The sequence below is a fragment of the Myotis myotis genome, unplaced genomic scaffold (assembly GCF_014108235.1).
Source record: "Myotis myotis isolate mMyoMyo1 unplaced genomic scaffold, mMyoMyo1.p scaffold_m19_p_3, whole genome shotgun sequence".
NCBI lineage: Eukaryota > Metazoa > Chordata > Mammalia > Chiroptera > Vespertilionidae > Myotis > Myotis myotis.
In genome coordinates this window covers 13,077,865-13,102,911 of record NW_023416335.1, presented here as the reverse complement: position 1 = coordinate 13,102,911, position 25,047 = coordinate 13,077,865, and the positions used below count along the sequence as shown (strand labels likewise).

General features: G+C 37.6%; 1 protein-coding gene across 9 annotated transcripts in view; it reads right to left on the bottom strand.

Annotated features, from left to right (window-relative positions):
- DLC1 (DLC1 Rho GTPase activating protein) overlaps positions 1 to 25,047 on the bottom strand; it is a 367,353-nt gene that overhangs the window by 272,144 nt on the left and 70,162 nt on the right. For 8 of the 9 annotated variants that reach the window (XR_004966277.1, XR_004966276.1, XM_036300754.1 and 5 more), the window contains exons 3-4: positions 7,661 to 7,810; positions 2,739 to 2,882 (exon numbers count right to left, since the gene is read on the bottom strand). Coding sequence is in view for 7 of the 9 variants with exons in the window: in XM_036300754.1 (XP_036156647.1) it covers positions 2,739 to 2,882; positions 7,661 to 7,810 (294 nt within the window). In the remaining 2 variants the exon portion in view is untranslated. The remainder of the gene's footprint in view (positions 1 to 2,738; positions 2,883 to 7,660; positions 7,811 to 25,047) is intronic. The other variant, XM_036300739.1, reaches the window with a different exon arrangement.

Genomic DNA, 25,047 nt, shown 5'->3' with positions numbered 1-25,047 from the left:
AATTCTCACCCAAGAATATTTTTTCCAATGATTTTTAGAGAGAGTGGAAGGGAAGGAGGGGGAGAGAGAGAGAGAGAGAGAGAGAGAGAGAGAGAGAGAGAGAGAGAGATACATCAATTGGTTGCACCCTTACCAGTCTGGGGATTGAACCTACAACCCAGGTACGTGTCCATGCGTGAGAATTGAACCTGTGACCTTTCGGTGCATGGGCCAATGCTGTAACCACTTAGCAACACTGGCCAGGGCATCATGTATATATTTTAATGGAAATATATTGACCACATTTATGAACATGCAGTTATTAAAGGCAGACTAAGAAAATATACACAGAGTTATATAAATTATAACAAATTATAAGGTGACCACACTCTACATACAGCATGTCTCAAAAAAATGTAGACACACTTTGAATAAAAAGCCAGCATACATTTCATTTTCAAAATGTAAGAGCATGTGTAGCTCTCAGCCGTTAAAGTGTGTTGACATATTTTTGGGACACACTGCATGTATGTTTCAAGGGAGAAATAGTGGGCACCAATGGTCATTATCTATAATAATAAAGGCATAATATGCTAATTAGACCAGATGTCCTTCCGGACATCCTTCTGGATGACCTTCTGGACAAAGCCAGGGCTGCAAGGCAAGCCCAGCTCCTGGGTGCCTGCAGGTGGCCGGAAGGAAGCCAAGGTCCCCGGTGGCAGCAGCCGGGGGAAGGAAGGCCTACTCTTGCACGAATTTCATGCATCGGGCCTCTAGTTCTAAAGCAAAGAGGAACATGCAACAAATATCAGAGTGAAGAGAACTGCTCTTTGCATATACCTTTAAAAGGTAATTTACCTTCTTTTAGGTTTTCTTCTTATATGTCAGTGCCACACTTCCTCCCAAGCTTAAAAGAGCCAATGCTCCAATGTTTCTCAAACCTTCATGTTAAAACCAGTGAGTGGCTTTTTATCTTTTGCCTTAATAAGCAAGTGGTAAAATGAGATCACCGAGTTTCATATTATAACTTTGCATTTTAACCTTCTTTACCCATTAGAAAAAAGAAGCACACCATTTCATTGAAGTCAGCCTGTTGGTACACATCATTTTTAACACTATTTTTTCAGTGTACCCCAAAATAGCATTGCATAGTATATCATTCGTTTCTTTATTTTCAGTACTAATGACTCGGTGCATGGATTTGTGCACCTTGAAAGGAAATTAATTAGAAGGTGGCTGGCAGGATGGGACTGGGCAAGATGGGCTGGATACACCCTGGAGCCAGCCTCCTGCAGTCCCTCCCCAGAGTCTGTGGAGTGAGCCGGGTCCCTCCGGCAGGTGGGGTCCCTTGGCCTGGCCTGCGGGGATCAGGCCGAAACCGGCTCTCTGACATCCCCCAAGGGGTCCTGGAGTGCAAGAGGGCGCTCTGCAAAGTTGCTGTCTTAAAGGGTGTAGAACGCAAATGCAAGTGTGCAGGAAACCAGATTCGGGGCTGACAGCGCTCCAGCAACAACATAACCCACGGCCAAAGGTGGAATTGCGTGGACCCGCGAGGAATTGGGCTCCCTTCTCTCTGGTTTTGGGGTGTGTCATCCAAGAACCGCTGCTGCCAAGTCACTGCAGCTCGGCAGCTCCTGCATTGAGTGTCTGCCCCCTGGTGGTCAGTGTGCGTCATAGTGACTGGTCGGACGGTAGGAGGGATACTTAGCATATTAGCCATATATATATTTGTATTGCAGTCATTGTATTTCACTGTTTTACATGCCTACCTCCCTTTGCTAGACTGAGAGCTGCTTAAAGACAGAGATATGTTTTATTCCCACTCTTTATCATCTCCATAATGCATGGCACGTAGTAGGTGTGCAATAAATATTTATTACATTAAAAGTGCTCTAGATATGCTTGCAAATGGCCATATCCACTATGTTTTAAATTCAGAGTACAGTATTCTCTTTTGAGTCTTATTTCAGACTTGTCTTTTCTTTTAAAGACAGGCAAACAAGGAACCAAACTTATTTCTCTGTGTTAAGCTAACATGGGCATTTAAAAAAAATAATACAACACTATGATTTTCACTAAACTAGGAAAGGTTATTTTGGAGCTGCTGGGACGTTAGATATTTGAAGTAGTAATTACTTCCTCCTTAAATGTTACCTTTCAGAGTCAAATACTGCTTTCCTGTTGCAGTTCAACTTTTTACTTAAAGGAAAATGTCTTTTATTCACAATTCACCGTGCTATAATATTATATGTGGTCATTCTCCTTTTCATTTGTTTTGGTAGCACTGTAAAGTCAATGAAGCATCATCAAAGTAACGATAGTAGCTTACATTAGTGTTTATTCTCTGTGCCAAGCATTTCACTAAGCCGAGCTATGTCATTTAATAACCACATACAATTTTTGATGTGTGTGATTTTACATCTATCTATCTAAGCTTAGAAAGGCAATTTTCAACTGATAAGCACTATGGTCAAGAAAATAATGCAAAGATAACCACCTTCAGATTTTGCATTCTTGGTTCTTTAAAGTTCTGAGTATCCAGCAACAAAATTTAATACCATATTTTGCATAATCTGGAACCAGGAAGCACTTGTGTTATCATTTATAAGACAAACAGCATATGCTGGGTTGTGCTAGCAAGTCACTGCAACTAAGACTCCAAGGGTATTTCTTCTACATTGAATGGATGAAATATGAACTCTTACCTGATGATCATCCACACTTCATGTTGAAAGTGACTGCTATCATTTATAACTTACCGTGGTAGACTTGGGTTTGGTTCCAGAACTGGTCACTGCGGTGGAAGATGGTAGGTCAATGGACTCGGCGTTAGAAGACAAATGTATTGGTGTCTGATTTACTGAAATGGTATCTGCTCCACTCTCAGATCCAGACTCCAGGTCCTATTAAGAAAATGCATTTATATGAAGGACATGCACATGTTCTCTACATGCCTTTCTCCCTGCTACCAGCACCTTCTCACCTCTTCCTTCTAACACACACTGACACACTAAAGAGTTGCTGACAACTGACATTGAGTGTCACCCATAATCATGCATTATTATTATTTTTTTATAATCCTGCATTATTTTGTAACAATTGTACTCTTCCAAGGCCCTGATTTTAGAAAACAAATACTAGAGAAAGAGGTAATATACAACTTTGGGAATTTAACAGCTGATTGTGAAGGGGACATACAAATGGCTAACAGGTACATAAAAAGATGCCCAACATCACTAATTATCAAGGAAATGCAAAATCAAAACCACAATGAGATATCACCTCACACATGTTAAAATGGCTGTTATCAGAAAGGCAAGTGATAATAAGTGTTGATGGGGTCTTGGAGAAAAGGGAACCTTGTGTACTGCTGGTGGAATGTCAACTGGTTTAGCCACTATGGAAAACAGTACGGAGGTTTCTAAAAAAAATTAAAACTAGAACTGTCATATGATTCAGTAATGCTACTTCCAAAGAAAACAAAGTCACTGTTTAAAGAGATATTTGCATCCTTATGTTCAATGCAGCCTTATTCACAATAGCTAAGAAATGGACATCTAAGTGTCCAATGATAGATGAATGGATAAAGAAGATATATTTGTACATATATGTATATATATGCACACATGAATACAATGGAATATCACATATATACAGGTATGTACAATAAAATATTACTTAGCCATAGAAAAGAAAATCTTGCCTCTCCTGAGAACATGATGGAAATTGAAAGCTTTAGGCCATGAAATAAGTCAGGCAGAAGCACAAATACTGTCTGGTCTCACTTAAATGTGGAATCTAAAAAAAAGCCAGACTCATAGGACAGAGTAGAATGGTGATTGACAGGGGTTGGGGAGGGGAGAAGGATAGGGAGAGGTTGGTCAGAGGATAGTTATTTCCAGTTGTAAGATGTATAAGTTCTGGGGATCTAATATTCAGAATGGTGACTATAGTTAATAATACTGTATTACATACTTGAAAGTTGCTGAGAATAGCTTTTTAATGTTCTCAACACACACACACACACACACACACACACACACACACACGCACAATTATAATTATGTGAGATGATGGCTGTGTTAACTAACCTTATTGTGGTAATAATTTTGCAATCTATAAGTGTATCAATTTATCATGTTGTTCACCCTAAGTGTACACTATATTATATGTCAGTTATATCTCAATAAAGCTGCAAAAAAGAAAATAAAAAAAGTGGGATGCAAGAAGTAAAAAAGACATATACAGCAATAATGAATACAAAAAGGAATCTATATTCTTTAAATGTGTGTGTAAAACACATAACCCTAACCAAATTTCTTATGTCATGAGTAATTTTAGATCAGTGATAATCAATTCTTGTTTTGTGTTTTGTTTTTTTTTTGCATGGAAAAGACAACAGTTTAATAAGAGCAATATTAACTAAAATTTAAAATTGAGTCAACATTAAATGAATAGTCACAAAGAGCAGGTAATCTATAAACTTCAAATGCATAAGTAGCAGGTAATTTACTAGTATAAGCTATTTACATTCAGTCTTCATGTACATCAGAAATCTTTCACATTAATTTTACCTTGTTTATGAATTGATTAGATAAATAAACAGGTAACTTTGTATCTTTCTAACAATACAATAATTCTGAATTTAAATGACAATTCTTTAAAAATCTACCATTTATATGTTTTATCTTTTAAAGACAATACGTTACAGCTATTTTCTGCCTCAATTTCACCAACTCTACGTAGAAGGCAAGTTATCATTATTACTTGACAGATGATGAAGCCGAGGCTTAAGACAACTAACTTGACCAAATTCACATTCTGTGTCGGAGCTGGCATTAAACTCAGATCTATTCGACCCCAACTTGTCTGGCTCTATCAAGAGAGCTCCTTTAAGTCTTTACCTCTACCCTTATTTTAATATGTATTTTTTCACCTTGCACACATTCTTAAAGATTCCAGCCTATATTATTCTTTAAATATTTTATTAGAAGTAGAATTCGCTCCAGCATTTTCTCATAAGGAATCTCAGTCGGAGCTCACTGTTTCATTGCAAGTCTTGTCCGCCCAGCTGAACTGTAAGTTCACAGTGCAGTACGAGGGTGCGGCAGAGGGAGTTTCTCTGAATCTGGGACAGTGCTTCTTGGTGGACAATCAAGGTCATAATCATTCTGTTATAATCTCTTTAGTCCATGGCACAATTATCAAAAGTAATGGAAAGCGCCTGTGGAAAATATTTTGGCGATGAGAGAATTTTAAAATTAGCTTTAAATACCAAGGAACAGAAATAAAAAAACAAGGGATGACCTAAAAAAAACCCATATTAGACCAAAAAGAAGTTTTGAGGGCTACAGGATAAATTTTATTCATTTTTAGCCAGCGTCTGGTATGAGTGAGTACATGGGAGAAGGAAAGGGAATTAACAAACACCCAGTTGTACTCTCTGCCAGACCTGTGCAATGCATCTTACATACGTTCTTTCATTGGCTCCTCCCAACAAGCCATTAGGTAGGAAACAATATCTCCTTTTTCACGCAAACGTGAAGGTAAAAAAAATTAAAGGATTTTCTTGTGTTCTCAGATATTTAGCTGTAGAACTGCCCTTTGGACCCAGGCCTGCAGACCCCAACGTTCATAATGTTTCTACTATATTATTTTGCCTTTTCCATGTATCTGTTGAATGGAATACTTGGAAGTAGATCTTGATTTAAAGAATGAGCCCTTATTAGGCAATGGTAGTGATATTCTATGACATATAATACAAAATCCAATTTATACTTTAAAGAGAGGTAGAAGATGTAGAGATAGGCAAATTCCAAAATCATCACCCACATTTGCTCCTGTTTTTCTTTGTCTTTACTATTCAACAAAGGAACATGTCTAACAGGTAAGGGCTATGTTATTCTCTGACATGAAGACAACAATATGGAGTTGTATTTAGCGGAAATATGAGTTGTGGGTTTTCTCCTACATATTTGGGGATTGAGGAAAGTTTAATGTAGAGGGAAAAGTAGAGAGAATAAAGAGATAGTAAGAGATGAACAATTCACACCAGACAATTTTAAAAGAGAAAATGTGTTCTATGCCTACATTAATAGCAAAGAAGTACTAAGGATTAAGGACCTCCTATTGAAAAATGTGATTATGTCTGGCTTTAAAAATATTTATGAACATGAGTATGATACTTCTATATACCCTTCATATGTAAACAAGTTTAAACATCCCTTCTTATTGGTCTTCAGATTACTTTCATTGTATTTCCACCAGGGATGAAATAACTGATGTCTGGGAAGACAGAGGAGATTTAGGGAAGACTTCACTGTAAAGAAAATATTTGAGATGAATCCTGAAGGATACAAAAAAATTATCCAGAAGGTTATAGGCAAAAATAAAAATGCCATTCCTACTGGCTTTCTGGTCGAAGTATTTAATTTCATATTCACTTTTAATTATTATTTTTTTTGTTCAAGCTATTATATTTCCATTATAGTCAGCTAGAGCAAACAGTATAGTGTGGTGGTCATATGACATGGCTCTGGATTAAGACTGGCTGGGTTTGTATCCCGTCTCTGATACATATAATTACTAACTTCTCCATACTTTTTACTCACTTGAAAAATGTTATGAGGAATAATATGTTAATATATGTAAAAAACTTATAATAATATACAGTATATACTAAAATAATACTAAAGTTATTATTTTAATTTGTTTATTGACTTTGAAATATTCTGTCCCACAGTCAGACTGAGTTTTGAATAACTACAGAATCAACTGTAGAACTACTGTGTACTAATTAAAATATTTGATATAGAACAGTTCTATTTTGAAAGGTGCTCAAATTTATATATAGAATTATCTGTCCCTTTTCTCTTAGGTAAATGCATAATTTCTTGACTTAATGTGTTCATTATTGCATAATGAAAATAACAGATTAATTAAAAAGGAATGCATGGCTTAATTATAAATACATCTACATCACATTTGCTAATTTCCAAAATATAAGGCATTTAATATGGAACTAATATTAAATATGCAAAATGTATAGTCAGTCCAGAATCTGTGTCTTTCAAATTTTGAGTGTCAGAATCTCTGAGGAGTGTACATCTTACGTAAAATTAATACACAATAGAACAAAATTATCACCTTTGTCCTACTTATTGTATTTCACTGAGTCAGTTTTAGAGTATTTTCAAATTGATCTAAATTCTTTCCTTTAGTATTCTGGATGGGTCTCTCCACCCATCCACCCATTCATCCATCCACCCACTCATCCATGCAGCAAATATTTATAATCTTCTACATGAAATGTAAATTTGTAGGCACTGGAAATAAAATACTAAATAAGATAGACATAACATTGCTAATTGTGTTTATAGCATATCATTGAATACTGATAATTAGGGAAACAACCATAGGAAGAGGATTTAATCACTTAGGAAGCATAATTTCCCAGAGCGAACCTCTTTCTGTCTAACTAATAATAACCATTTTCATTTGAATCACACCCTTCTCTATGACTCTGCATGAAACACAGAAGTATTTGAGTGAGTTTTATGGAACATGTTTAGGGTCGCATGTGGGTAGATGCTGCCATCAAGGATGTTTCACGTGTAAGAGGGACTGATGAAGTAAAGCGATCGCATGCCCAGGGGAACAGAAGTGGGAGTGGAAGGCTCACAGGGACGTGCCGCCGCAGGTTGGTTGGCGTGCTGGATGTAGAGGAGCTGGTGCTGAGAGCGTTCTCAATGTCCTGGTCTAGTTGGTCCAGTTTCATAATTAGCAGCACCATGGAGTCAAGCCGTGCCCTGTCTCGATCTTCTTTTATTTCCTGAGGAACAGAACATGTTGTTATGAATCTAAAAGGCCATTTCTTGGAAAGAATAAGAAGTGCCCTGTTCTTCCATGTGACAAAAAGGACACTGAATAATAGGCAGTCTTCTACTTAGGGGGAAAGAGAAGTTCTGTTCTGCACCATCAATGGTCTCTTCATTGGGAAGATACTAACCAACTGCCAAGAAAGCATTTGACATGAATATTAAATGCATACCCTTCGGATCAAGGCGCAGTGAAAAGGAAGTACAACATCAATGAGCACTGATACATATGTACGACTTTCCAATGAATTATTCTTAGGAAAAGTTATACTTCTCTTGTCCAGGACAAATCCATTGTAACATACTAATAAATTATTTGTGGTTAGACATTTCAGGAGACACATTAGAGAATATTTTTGGAAGACTACTTCTGAGTATAGGAAAAAATAGGAACCAAATCAAATGAGACAGGTTTTCAGATTGGGCAGAGAACAAGTTTTTGTTTCATTTTGTTGTTGTTGTTGTTTTTTGTTTTGTTTTGTTTTTTGTTTTGTTTTGTTTTTTGGTTTTTTTTTTTGCATGGGGCCATTTTCCTAGTGTTGCTTCAAGCTTTTATTGTCAATATTTTTTAGCAATCTTCTTTCCTACTCACAAACTTTTGAAAAAAGCCCACACAATCATATATATTTTTGTAAATTATGTTGGTTACTCATTCTAAATTCTCTATAATATAGACATATATTAATGAAAATACTGTTGCTTATAGAAATAGCTAAAGCTTCTTATTTATTAGAGTTATTTGGGCATGACTGCTTACTATTCTTGGATGTTCAAATCAAGTCAACTAATATTAGAAATCTTCCAAATTCCTTGTGTCTTGTGTAAGGTATCAGGGTTGGGTAGAGTATTGGGGGGGAAAAAAGATCAGGAAAAGCGTAGTAAGATTCTATTGAGGGATGCAATGGACTCAGGGAGAACCCTTTGAAGGAAATTATCATTTGTGACTCATGTTGCCATCTTCTCATCTGTCTGAGATATCTACCTAGGTGAAATCAGCTTGGAAAGGACCACCAGTGGCAACCTCAAAGGGAAATAAATCACAACAGAAGCCTAAAGGGTGTGGGTATAAGGGAACGGGTTGGAGCCTTTGCTTAGGTGACGGCATTACTAGTGGCATGACTGAGCTGACTATCTGAATCAGATCTTTTAGTTTGTTTTTTGACTTTTTTCTTTTAACCTTCCTATATTCCCAGGCCACTGTTAGGAAGAACCATAAAATAATAAGGACTAAGGCAATTTCATGGATTAATCTAATTCTATAGGGGTCTCTGTACCTCAAACAACTAGAGCAGATTGTTAATGTTATAAAGAATTATCTTTAAGATGTCAAAGAATTGATTTCCTAGATTAAGTTGATTAAAGAATCATTAATTAAGTTAATATATAGATGTTATTTGTGTTTATCTATATATTAACTTAATTAATGATTAAGCTAAACTTGTGCTTCGTTAACAGATTAATGTCAAAATGAAAGAGCTAGTACTCTTTCCACAAAGACATTAATTTTGATAATAAATTAAGAATAGATTATTCAGTTTAATTCTCTTCTTGATAATCCAGAAAATGGAAAACTCTGACTGAATAGAAGACTCAAAGTCCCCTTAATTATTCCTTCAATGTGTTTGCTTGTATAATTCCTTTCCTTTAAAACCAAAGTTGTCTGACAAGGTATTGTTCTTTGCATCTCTTTAGTCACAGTTTTTGTGTGATTGTCTTTTGCTTCCCAGTTGTAACATCTTCAAGCACAAAAGTTACATTTTTCTACCTGGCACACATAGAGTCCAATTACACACACTGCCCATGCAAGATGTTTTCAGGGATAAGAATAATGAAGTCAATAGGAGCCAGTGAAATAACACCTCCCAAAGCCTTAGAAAATATATTTTGATATTTTTCCAGCTACTAAATTAATGTTGGATAAAGCAGTATATCCTGTAGCAGTAGTCTCAGAAACAATTTGTTTTTGAATTAATGTTGAGATTGTGCCTTAAAACCACTTTCAAATCCATGGGCTGAACATCAAATTATTTGAAATGATTTGCCAAAAGAAATAAAAGCAAACAGCTCTGGTCTGCAGTATTTCTTTAGAGAAATAGCCTATTGTTTTTCCCTTTCTTTCATGATGCTTCTCCTTCATCACCAGTCATTACATTCAGCCTGAAGTGTCAAGTACACAGGTCAGTAGCACATGTTACATACATGTCCATAAAACTTCACAAAATAGAGTTGACTACAAATCAGATGCTTTGGATAAATATTATTGTTTTTGTTTTTAAAGCTCAAGTATTAATAGTTTTCAAGGTGCTAACCTTTCATACGTCCATGGCTGAGCTCCAGTAAATAGCTTATGCCTGAAAACAGAAATGTGCACTTGCAGATTTTGGCTACATTCACTTCTACAGTGGAACTTTCATTGCATGCTGTCATTCCCGTCCATGAAGAGAAACTAACTTCTTAAGAAGTGAAGCTGCCTATTAACAAACTTTTCAGTATTTCAGTAACTTAACCCCCTTAAATCAAGGTCAAAATGCCAAATTCTCTTCCCTCCTATCTTTCCTTCCTTCTCTCCTGCAGTCATAGCTGTATCCAACCACTATTAAAGGGATACAATATTCATCAGTGAATAACAAGTATAAAATCACTGCTTTCCTGAATATTATAGTCAACCATGAGAAGATGAACAATGAAAATTAACATATTCTCAAACAAGACAAATATATGAAGAAAATAAAAAGGGTAACGAGATACACAGTAACTTTGGGGGTAGTGTCTCACTTTGTATAGGGTGGTCCAAGAGAGATTTCTGAGGATGTAGAGGAGAGACAGAGATGGAGATGGCGGTGGAAATGGAGAGAGAGAGAGAGAGAGAGAGAGAGAGAGAGAGAGAGAGAGAGAGAGAGAGAGAGAGAGAGAGATTTAGGCATCATGTATGTTCTTTTCAGCTTTTGCAACCAGGTTCCCATTCCTTCCCAAAACTATATTTTAGAAGAACACCAATGATCACAAATCAATTGCAAAAAACCTTTAAAACATCTAGTCCAGGTCTTTACTGAACAATTATCCAAGACATGTTTATTGGCCATCTACTATGTGCTATATATCATTCTCTAGGAAGCTACTTATTTCGTATTTGTACAGTTATAATCTTTAGGAGTGTTACAAAGTCAAATTCTGCCTTCCTTTAACTCCCCAAGTCCTTCCTGCAGAACTAGATAGCATAAACAGTGTCCATTCCCTGAAATAGCCTTTCAATTATTTGAAGAACTAAGTTATGCCCACTTTTACCTTTTCTAGGTGGATCATCTTCAGTTCTTTTCATTATTTTACATATAACATGCTTCCAAATTTTCACTAGTTTTGTCAACTGTTCTCTGGACATGATAAAATTTTGTCTATGACCCAAATAATGGTTGGTGCCCAGAGTTAACATATTACTGTATGTGTTCTCTGACCAAGGCAGAGGAGGCAAGTACCTCCCCCCATGTTCTATACCAGGGGTCCTCAAACTTTTTAAACAGGGGGCCAGTTCACTGTCCCTCAGACCGTTGGAGGGCCGGACTATAGTTTAAAAAAAAACTATGAACAAATTCCTGTGCACACTGCACATATCTTATTTTGAAGTAAAAAAACAAAACGGGAACAAATACAATATTTGTATTTGCATGTGGCCCGCGGGCCGTAGTTTGAGGACTCCTGTTACCCTTTTTAATGCAGCCTAAGATGAAGGGCCTGTTTAGAACATGGGCAGGCTATTCTTATTGGGATAGCCATAATCAGCTTTTTGAATGAAGAAACAGAGTTTAGTGGACTGTGAGCTGACTTTGAGCTGGCGGTATGATCTATGCCTCCTTTTCCCAATATGTGCCTGCGTCCTGCTGAGAACAGAAACATCCTGTTGTCTCGAGAATGTAACCAGCTGTTGTCAAGGTATGGATAATATATGCAGCTACCATGGGAAAAACATCTCTTTCAGACACAAGTCAGTGGCTACTTAGCCAAATCAGGAGAGAGACTTCTGTTCAATTTGATTTGTTATCAAAGCCTAATATGGCTAAGCCCCCTGGTGCTCATTGAGAAATTTGAAAGATGCTCCTTATTTATTTCAACAGCTATTGGGTCCATGGGCAGTGAAGACACTTTGATCACCTGGCCTCTGGGGGAGAGATATACTTGGCTTTTAGGGGTCGTCCTCTCCAGGAAGCCTCTGAACAGGGGCCGATACTACCCTTCTTTCCTTGCATCGGGGGAAGAGAATTCCAACCCGCCTTTCTTCAGATGCTCTTTATTGAACAATACAGAACACAGCACAATTGGGGGGTGGGGAGGCGATGCAAATGACCAGGTATTTTACAGACTGGGCAGACATGAAGACCAGTGAAGGGGGGTGCCTCCCCCAGAGACCCACAGGCTCTGTTTTCCTAATCTAAGCATTTGGAAGAAAAGCAAAAAAAAAAAAAAAAAAAAAAAAAAAAAAAAAAAAAAATTCAGTAAAACACCCAGATGCTTCCAAAGAGTGGATATTTGGCTGAGCAAATACAGCATTGCCCGAATGTTCTGCTTGTCAATGAGTCGTGGCATCAGAGACAGCCGTAATAAATTAAAGGCTAGGCCAGGAATAGAACTAAGACTTCCTGATTCATAACCCAAGGTTCTGGCTCCTACACTGTCTTTGATTCCATAGGCATCTTACTGGCTATTCTGGGCTGGTCATGCTCCCTGCTCCCCCGTGAAAGAAAGGGACCTTTTAGCAAAAGACTTGGCTCAACTTCCTTCTGAATTATTTGATCTGTAGCCAGCTGGACTAGTATGAAATCGCATATTAGTGTTATACATTTTATTTGACAATAAATTCCTCATTCTAGACTTTCCTTTCTTAAAATAATATCCTGCCTAAAGAACCAGAAGTTTATTTACTCTCTTTTTTTCTTCACAAGCAGTAAAGATTTTTCATTTGAGTCGACAGTAAGATAGAGTTAATATAATTATCCTATGTCAGAGTTTCTAGGCAAGTTAAACAAAGTCAGCCTTAATTTTTTATTCCTGTGCATTTCAAGCTGCAACTTATGCAGAATGGGAGGCAAGAAAACAAACCAGCAACTATTTCCTATTTGTCAGATATAGTCTGTTCAACCACAAAATCTTTGCATATTATCTCTAATGAATAACATGTGCCACTATCATTTTAATATTAGGTGGTGAAGAGTGACAAGTAATCCTCATTTGAAGTTGCTGCAAGGAATCTTTTAACTGGAATGCAAATGGTGGCCTTATATTGAATGCTTATGGTCACTCCCTATTTATCTCCTCCCACTTATAAGGCCTGGGAAGAAAATAGGTCTCTCCTTTGCTTGATTTTTAAACTCCAACTAGACTACGGATGGGGCATTTCTGAGCTGGGGCTTTTGTAAATTGCACACAGAGGTTCCTGAATAGTTTCAAAGGACGTTTTTGCAGCTGGTCCTAAAGAATGCTCAGAAGAGGCAGGTGTGAACCAGGCAGAGAATTGTGTGGGCAGCGATTCCTTGGTCCAGGGAAATCTTCCTCCACTGGCTTCAAAGGCCCATTTTTGGGGCTGGGATATAATTTGTATCTAAATTATCTGGTATGCATTCTGAAACCAGTTTTCACTTTTAAGTGCTAAAGGTGGAGATTGACATTCAGGGTTACTTAATACATTGACAGACACAAAGCAATATCTGAAAATCCCTGCAGTGGTTTTTTTTTTTTAATTTTTGTTTGTTTGCAATTCTCAGTAGTTCTTTTTAAAAAGTCTTTATTGTTGAAAGTATTACATAGGTCTCCGTTTTCCCCCATTGACTCCTTATAACCCATCCCTACTCTCAATAGTTCTCTGCTTGGGTTCAGGTATTAAAGGAGACAGGACTTTTTCCTGGTTTGAAAACATAAGAAAAATATCTATTTAACATTAAAATTCCATAAAATGTTTTCAGGAATATAATGAGGTCTTTCCTTTGCAACAAACAAAGACATAAGTAAAGCTTATTATTTTTTTGATAGAAATGACTTAATTTAGAAAATATGTCTTATATTGACTTGACTTTGGTCAACTTACCTAGTTTTACCTCTCATCACTCTCCCTGATCTTGTCCATGTTCCTCAAGTGTCAGTTATCCTGTGGACCACCACTCTATATCTCTTAATATTTTTCTTTAATTAGGCTCACCTTTTTACAGTTAAGGGTGCATTTTTAATATATAAATGCTGTATAGATAATCATATCTTTCTGATGCATATCAAATTACAAAATTATAAAATAACAAATCCTTCTACTATGTGATGTAATCTTCCATAAACCATACTATATTTTAGAAAATGGTCTGCTAAAGAACTGAACTTCCTTTGGCTTCTTGAATATTCCATGCTTGTTCTCATTTACATTTAGGATTGCCAATAAAAGTATAGCATGAGCAATTAAATTTTAGAAAACCCAAAATATTTAATTTTGGCATATGTACAAATATTGTATGGGGCCATATTGCCTGGGACATATTTATACGAAACCATTGTTGTTGTTGTTGTTTATCTGAAATTCAAATGTAACTGGGAATCCTGTGCTTTTTCCGGAAAACTCTATTTTTGACCCATGTAATAATACTCCTTTGGCTTAACACACTTCCCTGCCGCAGGATGTCAGAGGAAACCCTTAGTTTTAAGTACAATGCCACTCCAATAGAGAGGTCTTTGACATGGTTGTTTCATTGAATGAATAAACAGTAATTGCCGCTTAAGTTTAGTTACACAACTTCAATGAATGGAAATGCTCTTTTCACAGTATCTTATTCAGTGTTATAATCCTAGGCAAATCTAAGAATTGCCCTTTTGTTTTGTTTTTGAGTAACAAAATAAATGGTGAAAAATGCATGAGGCTGCTCTTGTGATCATTTTAGAATTGCAGATTTACTTAAGTTGTTAATGCAGTGGTTCTCAACCTTCCTGATGCCGGGACCCTTTAATACAGTTCCTCATGCTGTGGTGACCCCCAACCATAAAATTATTTTCGTTGCTACTTCATAACTGTAATGTTGCTACTGTTATGAATCGTGATGTAAATATCTGATATGGAGGATGTATTTTCATTGTTACAAATTGAACATAATTAAAGCATAGTGATGAATCACAAAAACAATATGTAATTATATATGTGCTTTCCGATGGTCTTAGGCGACCCCTGTGAAAGGGTCGTTCGACCCCAAAAAGGTTGTGACTCACAGGTTGAGCACCGGTGTGTTCATGTTTTGCACTAAATCTTCTGGGGATGAAGAAGTTTATAGTCAATTTTAATATATTTGTTCACTACTATCACATGAGGTACGTCTGTGGCTTTTTTTTGCTTTGTTTTGTTTGTTGTTATCCTCACATGAGGACTTTTTTCCCATTGTTTTTCAGAGTGAGTGAGAGGGAGGAGGAGAGAGATAGAGAGAGAGAGAGAGAGAGAGAGAGAGAGAGAGAGAGAGAGAGACATCAACTGGCTGCCTCCCCCTGCTGGAGATTCAGCCCAAAACCTGGAGTTGTGTACTGACTGGGTTGGACTGGAGACCTTTCAGTGCGCTGGGTGGCGCTCAACAGCTGAGCCAGGGGCCAGGGCATATGGCATGGAACTCTTTAGGTACCAAATAAGCACTATACAGGCACCACAGCAAACTTCTGTATTTCTATATTTTATGCATATATACAGAATCAGAAAAGAAAGATCTGGAAGGATACCCATCCTTGGGTTTTAAAAAAAAATATGGATAAAAATAAATGACAATTAAATTCCAGGATGTACATAATTTACTTTTAACATAAATATTTCTTTTATTGATCTTTTTTCAATGATTACTAATTTAAAAAAGAATAACTAGTAAGCAGTAGTTCTCTTATATCATTAAGCATTTCATGCACAAATCGTCTCCTTAATCAATTTTTAAAGTTCACATGAGAACAGATGGGGCCCCATGCTTCTCTGTAACCACTGGAGTACCTAGCACAGGAATGCACATAGTAGGACTCAACAGTATTTTTTTATTAAGTCACAATTAGTTGCCTACTAAGACCCAATTTTTAATGACCATCGAGATAATATTGCCAATCTCTAAAAGTCAAAGTTTCTAGAGAAAAAAAAAAGCAATAATAGCTATAATGGGAACTTTTTCTCTTTAATTGTAGAGAACTTTCAGATGCACTGATTAGAAAATGTGCTGGCAAGAGAGTGGTTCATTGTTTGTGTCCTTATGAGACTCACCACTCTAAAACGTCTTTGTGGTATAACTTTTCTAGGGAAAGGGACATTTGAAAAAGAGCCTTTTGCTTCCAAAATCTTGAGGTTACTCATCCTCTAATTCCCTGAGATCATTAAGACCTGTTTGTTTGCCTTTCTCTTGTGCATAAGGAAACCAAACAATGCCTTCTTCTTTCCCAATATGGTAATAACTCAACCCAAATTTCTGCCTAGGGAATCTAGCACACTGAAGAAAGCATTTTCCTTATCTATATATCGTGCTTGTTCTCCATAAAAACTATGTAATCATAAAAGGGACCCAATGTTTATATGATTTTTAATTCAAATGGTCAAATTCAATAATATGTGAGTCTCTTGTGGAGTTGATTTGCCCCGATTTCCTATGATGAGTAGTAATTCTTTGGCTTATCAATCATATAAACACCCATAAGTACAAGTAAAAATGTGACCGATAAGGCTTATGAGTTGGAGAGCTTATACGAATAATGTTAAATGGCATTTAAAAATGGGATTCAGGTTTTCTTAAAATATTATGGTTTGAATATGAGGGTTGAACCAATAATTTAAAAAACTTTCTGTGTTTTCAAAAGGTGGGGTTTAGGACAATACAGTATCACTATTCTCAGAAGCCCAAGGTAGATGAAACCGTACTTAGTGATAAAATTCTATTTTCATGGTAAAATAATGAAACAGACCAAAAAGTAGTAACTTGGAGCTGGAAAGGACCTTAAGTATCATGCAGTGTTTTTCCTAATACAGAATTGTCTAAGATTAGTAATATCAAGAAACACTTGGCATCCTAGGTTTTGACTGAAGGAGAAGGTAGCTGGAGAGAAGGTTAAAATATACCCTGAAAAACTACACATGATAACTGCATACATTAGTTGACAGATGGGTATTTTGGCTACTGTAAGTCTCTTCTTTTTGAATGTTTAAGTTACTCTTGGCCCATTAGCAAATTTAGTCCTGGTTTCTGGGAGGTGGTTGTATAAACTCCCCGCCCCCATATTTTTTAAGCAACTATTATATAGATAACACTGTGTTGTGTACAAGAGGTCAAACAAATCCTCTCTTCTTTCAAGAATTTTATATAACATTTTGTAGACTGACATGCACACAGCTACAAGTAAATGGAATGACTTTGCGTTTAGTGTTAGAACAAAATCCTATTAAAGAAAGCAAACAAATAAACCCAAACAAAACTAAATAGAACAACACTTTAAAAAAAAAAAAGGGAAAAAAGAGATTCTATTCAGGTGAAATGGGGTAAGACTCATAGAGCAGACAAACCGAGTTAGTAAGGCTGGGAAGACGGAGGCATGAAAGTGCAAGGTGTGCTGTGATATAATAGGACAGACATAAAGCATGTGAACAACAGCTTTGCATTCTGCTTGAGTTGAGCGGTGGTGTGAGACCAGCTCTGGCTAAAGTGTTGTGCAAAGCACAATGAAAGACAGACACTCAGCATACCTAAAGATTTGTTGTGTTAGATTGAACTGTATTGGTTTGCCTTGTCCCCTGAGCTTACCGTGAATATTATCTTCACTTTTTCTCTTCACCCACCAACTCCCCTTTTCCAGATCTTCCTTATACTAGCTTTACAAGGAAAATGATGATGTCTTTGAAAAATATATCGAAAATGGGAAAAGAAAATGCAACCTTTTTACTCTCTTCCCAGTCCCTGTTCCTGGGCAGGGTCACTTCTGTATGGGGTCTCTGGTGATGCAATATTTCCTCTGTCTATCTCAAGGTGAACCTAGATATGCCATTTAAGTGACTTGCAGAAGTAGAGATGTTCTAGACGCCGATAAGGAGGGTCCTCTGCTAGGTCAATAAGGTTTCACCTCACTGTTCTTGGTGGCCAACAGCTGAGTCCTAACATAAAGCATCCATGATGATATATTTTTATATATGTCAAATTGCAAGACACTCTGGAAGCATTCTGGAACTATTTAATCAGAAATGGTATTTCCACACAATTTCTGCTTTGGTGTGTGTCATTACTCAATGTAATGAAATTGTATTCAAATTTTATTCAACAACAGATGTTTGCTGATGACAAAAAGCCAAATATATGAAAAAGCATGGATCTTCCAGTAAACCTGTCACCATTATTGATACAATAATTGGAAGGACATGCTCTTCTACTGTGAGTAAGTTAAAGGAAGGACTGGATGGTTTTATTCTAAATGTCTCCTTGTGAAATGAGAGTGTTGATCCATTACAGATGTAGAAAGTCCAACCAAGGGGAAAATAGGAATTACGATTTCCTTATTTTTAAGATTCTGTTCTTTGGTCATCAAAATAGAACCCAATGTAAATTTTACTATAACTAAGATAATAGGAAGTAAATAAAATGATCCTAAGAAATGTCTTTATTCCATTAGTAGGACTTTTAAGGTGACAGTTCCTTATGTCATTGAAAATAGCAATACTTCCATCAGACAGTTTCTATGAACTATGGAAGTTAGAACAGAATAAAATTACTTGTTGTTGTACCTGGAAAAACTTAACAGTAATGCTTAAAAAAGTCAGTTCTCTATTATTTGCCTTACGATATCTTTTGTTCACTTGGTCAGAAATTGGCTACTGGATCGAACTGACCTGCTGTGAGCAAGTACTTATAACAAGCAACTTGTGCATTTACTAACATAATGGCCAATGGGTACTGAGTATAAGTGGCCATCAATGTAACACATATGCATTCATTGCTAAGTTTTGTGAGGGAGCGAGTTGTGAGAATTCCATGAGCTCCCTCCCATGCCACGTCTAAGAATATTGTTGAAAAGCCCTCTAAGATGTTAGCACACGCTCCTCCTTCGGAGTTTCTAGAACACAACGTGCCGCAGAACAAGCCTTGGGAAGAAAGGGTCATTATCTCCAAGGGAAACATGCGCGCGCCACAGATGCGCGAATCAAGCTGCTGTTCCCACAAACTGCCCGGCTCCTCTTGAGCACAGGAAGGGGAAGAAAAACCCTCTAAAAAATTAACCACATGTTAGTATTGAAACGCTGCCAGGAACACAGACAGCCCTAGAGGGTTTGTTTCAAATCAATGTTGACGGAGCCGTGTGGTGGGTCAAGAGAATGGCACATCTTGCTCCCAGAGTTCACAGGACGGAGTATTTTCATTCAGCCAAAGAGGAAAACGCAGGAAACAAACAAGCAGCGGTGGGAAGGATACCGGCAGCACGAACAGTCTGACATTTTGAGATTAATGTACAGTAGACAGTGATTCACTTTCTCAGTCACGCGCTCATATACTGGAAAGAGGGGCTGTGCATGGGCAGAAGGGGACATGGGGAATGACGAATCCTCCTGGTGAATCAAACTGTTGCATTTTGCTGAAATTTTTGAAGTATTGGGTCACAATCATTATTATGCCATTTTGTAGCAAAATGTCACATTACCATGTTCAAACTGATGGTAGTTGAATGTACATAGAGCAAAAACATCTCACAGTCCCCTAAAAATTATTTCTCCCCCTTTTTTTATTAGACCAATTTGACTGGGTACAAAGAGAGTAGCTGTCCATGCTTAATACTCCAAGTTACTGTTAAGCAACAGTCAATTTATAATAAAGAAATTATAGTTATTATGTAAATAAGCATTTAACATTAACTGTCAAGTAGTGGATATTCAACAAACTGCTTCTCCCTTATTTTCTGAGTCTCAATAGTGTTTTTCAATTATATGTTGCTATATAGACTTGCAGGGTTTTTATTAGCATAAACCGCAGTGGTAATTGTATGCCAGTCTTTTTTTAGTTATCTGAATACTTAACTTCTATATCATAATAAGTATTTTCTTTTTATCTCTCAAATAAAATTCTTCTGACACACTCTCTGTATTCAAATGAACCTTAATCTCAGTCTCTTTGCCTGCTTTTCTCTCACTCTGTGCCATCTTGGTTTTGAGGATCATAGAACTTAAAGCTTGAAGGAGAAAATGAGACCAATCAGAGTATCTTTCCCTTTAAACAGATAGGACAATGGAGGCCTGGGAGACACTTCTTAGCAGGGACAAGGTAGGCCTAAACATCAGCCCTTTCTCCTCTGAGATCTGTGTCCCACTGTTTTCCCATGTACTTAGAATCTTACAGGGACTCCTGTACTAATATTGCCCGAGTCTGTATAATTCTTTCCTTCTCTTTGAAAATTGCCTACATCTGCCTGTCCCCCTAGGATTTCCTTCAATTCCCCCTGCAGTTACTTATATTGAGGCCCTATTGTCGGTTTCTTGTAGTATCATAGGTTTTCCTTAGATTTGTCCAATGTTAGCCTATACCTGTCACTTTTAAGTATTCATTCCCCTGACCTTTGTCTGATGCAGATGGGACCCAAACTTTCATTGGTACTTTAGGACTTCTTGCTCTTTGCTTTGATTCCATACTCCGTGTGCTATTCTTTCACGACTGTGCAAATGTGGTGAGTAGCTCCCAACTCCTCTCCTTGTCCACCCAGTTAAATGCCTCCCTTTATAGGGAAGGTCCTAGGTATCCTGCTGCTTCCCCCAAACTTTGGCCCCTCCCATCAAGGTTGTCTCACAGCTCTTGGTCAGTTTCTGGCCCTTAGGGCCCTGTCCTGACACTGGACTGTTCTGTCCTATCCTTGAGGTGTCCCACACAAGGACAATGGGCTCAGCTCCGGAGGATCACTGTAGTCTCCACCCATTTCTCCTTTCTTCCAATGTGCATCGCCATTCTCCTGAATGCAATGTAATTCCACACCTAATACTATAGAATTGGATTTTCTTAGCATCTGTGAAGATTAAACAAATCATTCTCGGTATGTTTCTGCCTCTGTTAGCTTGAAATCTGTGCTACTCTTCAGCTCAGAATTCACCCCTTTTCCTACTTCATGTGGAAATGCCATATTCATTCTCCAGGGCCCAATTTATTAGTCATTCCCTCTGACTCCTTTCTTATTCCCTCTTCTCCCAGAATGAAGCAATTCTTTCCCACTGCCCTCACAGGCCCCGTTCTCTTAGTCATTTTTGTCTATTTTCTTAAGAAAGTTTGGGAGCTTCTTGGGGTCAGAAATAAATCTGACCTTTAAACAAACCTTTAAATTATATGCCTTTGTCTTGAGCGTTGCACAATTTCTGCTCTTGTTACAAAGAAACTCAATTTAGGAATAATGTCTTCTTATGCTTTTGCCCTCTCAAAGCACCTAATAAATGTTAAGTACACAGTGGTCACGAGATATACTGACTGCCTGACAATCTGGCTAGAAACCCAGTAGCAGAATTTCCAGTTTGGTCACAGAGAGAAAAAAACCCATATGCAAATTACTTTTGGGAACAAGCTAATATGATTAAAATTTAGGGCTCAGGAAGGAAAGGCATTTAGATTTCTTGTTAGTTTTTTCATTTCAGCCATTTCTAGGTCTTTATATGGGTGTGAGCTGGTGTGAAAAAATAAGGTGGCGGAAGAGAACAGGAATGACAGATGCAAACACGTTCATTGGGTCCCCGGAAATCACAGGATGAGGAAACACATCATTGGCAAGAGATGCTGCTATGTGTTCTACTTTACTCATAAATTTTTTTTCAAGTGCACACATGGCCCTACTTTAGCATTCCTCTAATTGGTATTTGAGGATTTAATAGGGATTTTTAAATTTGAGATGTTAATAGGCTTGACTTGAGAAAAATGAATAATCAAATAAATTTGTGAAATTCTGTTTCCTATGCAATTTACTTTCCATAATTCTTTACTGAAACATCCTAATGTCTACTTTCATACTGAAAGCTTTGAGAACTCATGAAGTAAATAAAGTTATATAGCTTTATTTAACTAAACATTTTTCATTCATATCTGAGCATGGAAGCCTTTTATCTACTTGTTTGTTTTTCTATTAGTTTGAGGAATGCTGACCAACTACTCCAGGGTGACCTGAGTTCAGAAGAGAAGTACACCCCAGGAGATTGTGGGATGCCTTCTCTCCATCTGTTATGTGTCTAAGAGGTAAGAAATAAGTTATCCAAGGCGAATTTCCTACAGGGGGGCCTTCCGAGTGGAAATGACCCTTGAAGGGCTCTCCGGATACAGGTCATAGCTAACGGCTGAAGGAAATCCATTTTAATAAAGCAGTGCTTTTCAAACTTAATAAATATATATATGTTTATTGATTTCAGAGAGGAAGGGAGAGGGAGAGAAAGAAACATCAATGATGAGAGAGAATCATTGATCGGCTGCCTCCTGCACACTGGGGATCAAGCCCACAACCCAGGCATGTGCCCTGACTGGGAATTAAATCGTGAGCTCTGGTTCATAGGTTGATGGTCTACCACGGAGCTCCGTTAGCCCGGCAGTGCTTCTCAAACTTTAATCACATACAAATAACTTGGAGATCTTGTTCCAATGCAGATACTGATTTAGTAGGTCAGGAATGGGGCCTGAGGTTTAGAATTTCTAATAAACTCTACGGTGATACTGATGACGTTGGCCTTGAGAAATTCTGTTAAGTTTCAAGGTAGTGGAATGCTGACAAAATGGACAAAACCACTGAGCCATCACGGACCCCAGCCCCATTATCATTCAGGGGAAAGGTTGGAGCTTCCTAGGCAAGGCACGCTGCAAAGAACAGGCTGGAGGCCGCGGTTCGGCAATGCCATGTGGTTGTTCGGGCCCAGCTCTGCCTTTCTCAGGATCTGATCTCTGTGCCAGCTCCATCACAGCCAATCACACTTGAACAAAGGGCAGTGGTGGGACTGCTTGCCTGCTCCCAGTCCCATCGGTATTTTCCCCAGGGTTTGCCATTCTGGAAAGTGGGTGAGTTCTGCCTGGTCACTTGCTCCTGTTTATCGGATAGTCTTTTAGTAAAAATTTTCTGAATGAAAGGAGAATTGGGAAGTTTAAGAAATTAGGAAATAGGTCAGGAGAAAACTACCCATATTGTTCTTCAAATGGTCCTCCATACAATGGTCCTCCATACAATGGTCCTCCATACATGCTCTTAAGCCATCAATCTACACTCCTTTTCTCCTTTCCCTCACCCCAGAGCTGCTAGGCTCAGTTAGTATGGTCTCTTCCTTAGTCTACTCATATGCCATGCTAAGTTCCTCCTTCATGCAAGGGCACAGGCTGTCCATCCATATCTTTCCTTTCTTTATAATTCTTACTCAAATTTGAGCCTAACACAAGCTCTGCCTTCTTTATAAAACCTTTCCTGATCACCCCAAAGCACATACTACAATATAACCTGTATTACTATTTGTTTTTTATTTCATTTCCAATATTCTTGTCTTATAGTTACACTTTAGGTTCTGAGGACAGGTGACATATCTTATTACTATTAGGTAAATCAAAAAATTTTTTTTTCCTCTTTAGGCTCTTCCATTTTCTGGTTTCATGTTTGTGGGCAGCAAAAAAACACTTCTCTGAGGACTTAGCTCATTTTTGAAATACAAACATTGGACTAATTTGTGGTCTTAAAATTTCTTAAAGACAGAACAATTTCTTCAAAGAATATATCACACAGTAAACCAGTATATGGAAGAGGTCAGAGTAGACTCTGCCAGGGCTGCAGGATTACTTTGATCAATAGTTCTCAAATTAGAGAATGCACAGAAGCTACCTGGGGAGTTAATTGGAAATTGAAGTTCCCCTCTTTCCTACAACTGTGCTTCTGGTCCAATAGGCTTATCTGAACATTTAGATGTGACTGTGATGAAGATGCAGTGGAGAGAAGGGGGTCATCTGATTGATAATCTCCTAAGAGAAGATACAGAAATAAAAAGATATGGGCAGATAAAAGATAATGGCTTCCTACAATACTCACTATAGAAAATGAGTCAAAAGAAATAATTATTTTTTTACCATATCTTAGAAATTCATAGATAATATTTTATCATAGCTACTAGAGGCCCAGGGCACAAAATTCATGCATGGGGAGGGGGGCCCATCCTGCACCCTCTCAAAATTTAGGACCCCTTGGGGGATGTCCGGCTGCCGGTTTAGGCCCAATCCCAGGCCTCCATTATCCTATCTGTTTAAAGAGAAAGATACTCTGATTGGCTTCATTTTCTCCTTCAAGCTTTAAGTTCAATCGTCACATAGTTTCAACAAGCTACTAAATTTGACCAAAATAAATCAATTTTCACACAGATTATCATCACTATTAAAATTGATAACTTTATTTTTTATTTTATTATTATTATTTGTTTTAATCCTCACCCAAGGATAATTTTCAGAGAGAGTGGAAGGGTGGGAAGGAGGGAGTGAGAGTGAGGAAGAGAGAGAGAGAGAGAGAGAGAGAGAGGCATTATGTGAGAGAGACTCATCGATTGGTTTCCTCCCATATCCCAATCAGAGGATAGAGATGGATTGAACCTGCAACCCAGGTATGTGCCCTTGATCAGCAATCAAACCTGAGACCTAGGGTGCAGGGCCAATGCTCTAACAACTGGCCAGGGCCACACAAATTATTTTAATCAACTGAACAAGTATTATGTTAAAAATGAGACCTGACTAACTATAGTCAGCTTCATAGCAGGTATTTATTGCATTTCTTTGGCTATAATCAAATGCTTATAGGAGATACAAAACAAAAAAGGTGTACATGGGAACTGTGATCTAGTTTGGAATCAAAACACACCCAAGAAAAATTAGTGTGAACAATTATAAAACAATATACCGCCGATCACTAAATAATATAACACATCCTATATGCACTCATGCTAATAGGAAAGTTAGAATTCTCATTTTGACCCTACAGGTTTATAACTCCTATACACACAAGTTTATTAGATTAGAATCTCAGTTGTAGGGGAGAGGGCATCTTGCATTTCCAATTAACTTCCCAGGTAACGCCTGTGCATTCTCTAATTTGAGAACTATTGATGGAGGTAGGAACCTCGGCTTCACCTTGGAATTATGTAGGGAGCTTTATAAAATAATGATGCCTAAGTTCCATCTCCAGAGAATGTGAAATAATTGTTCAGGAA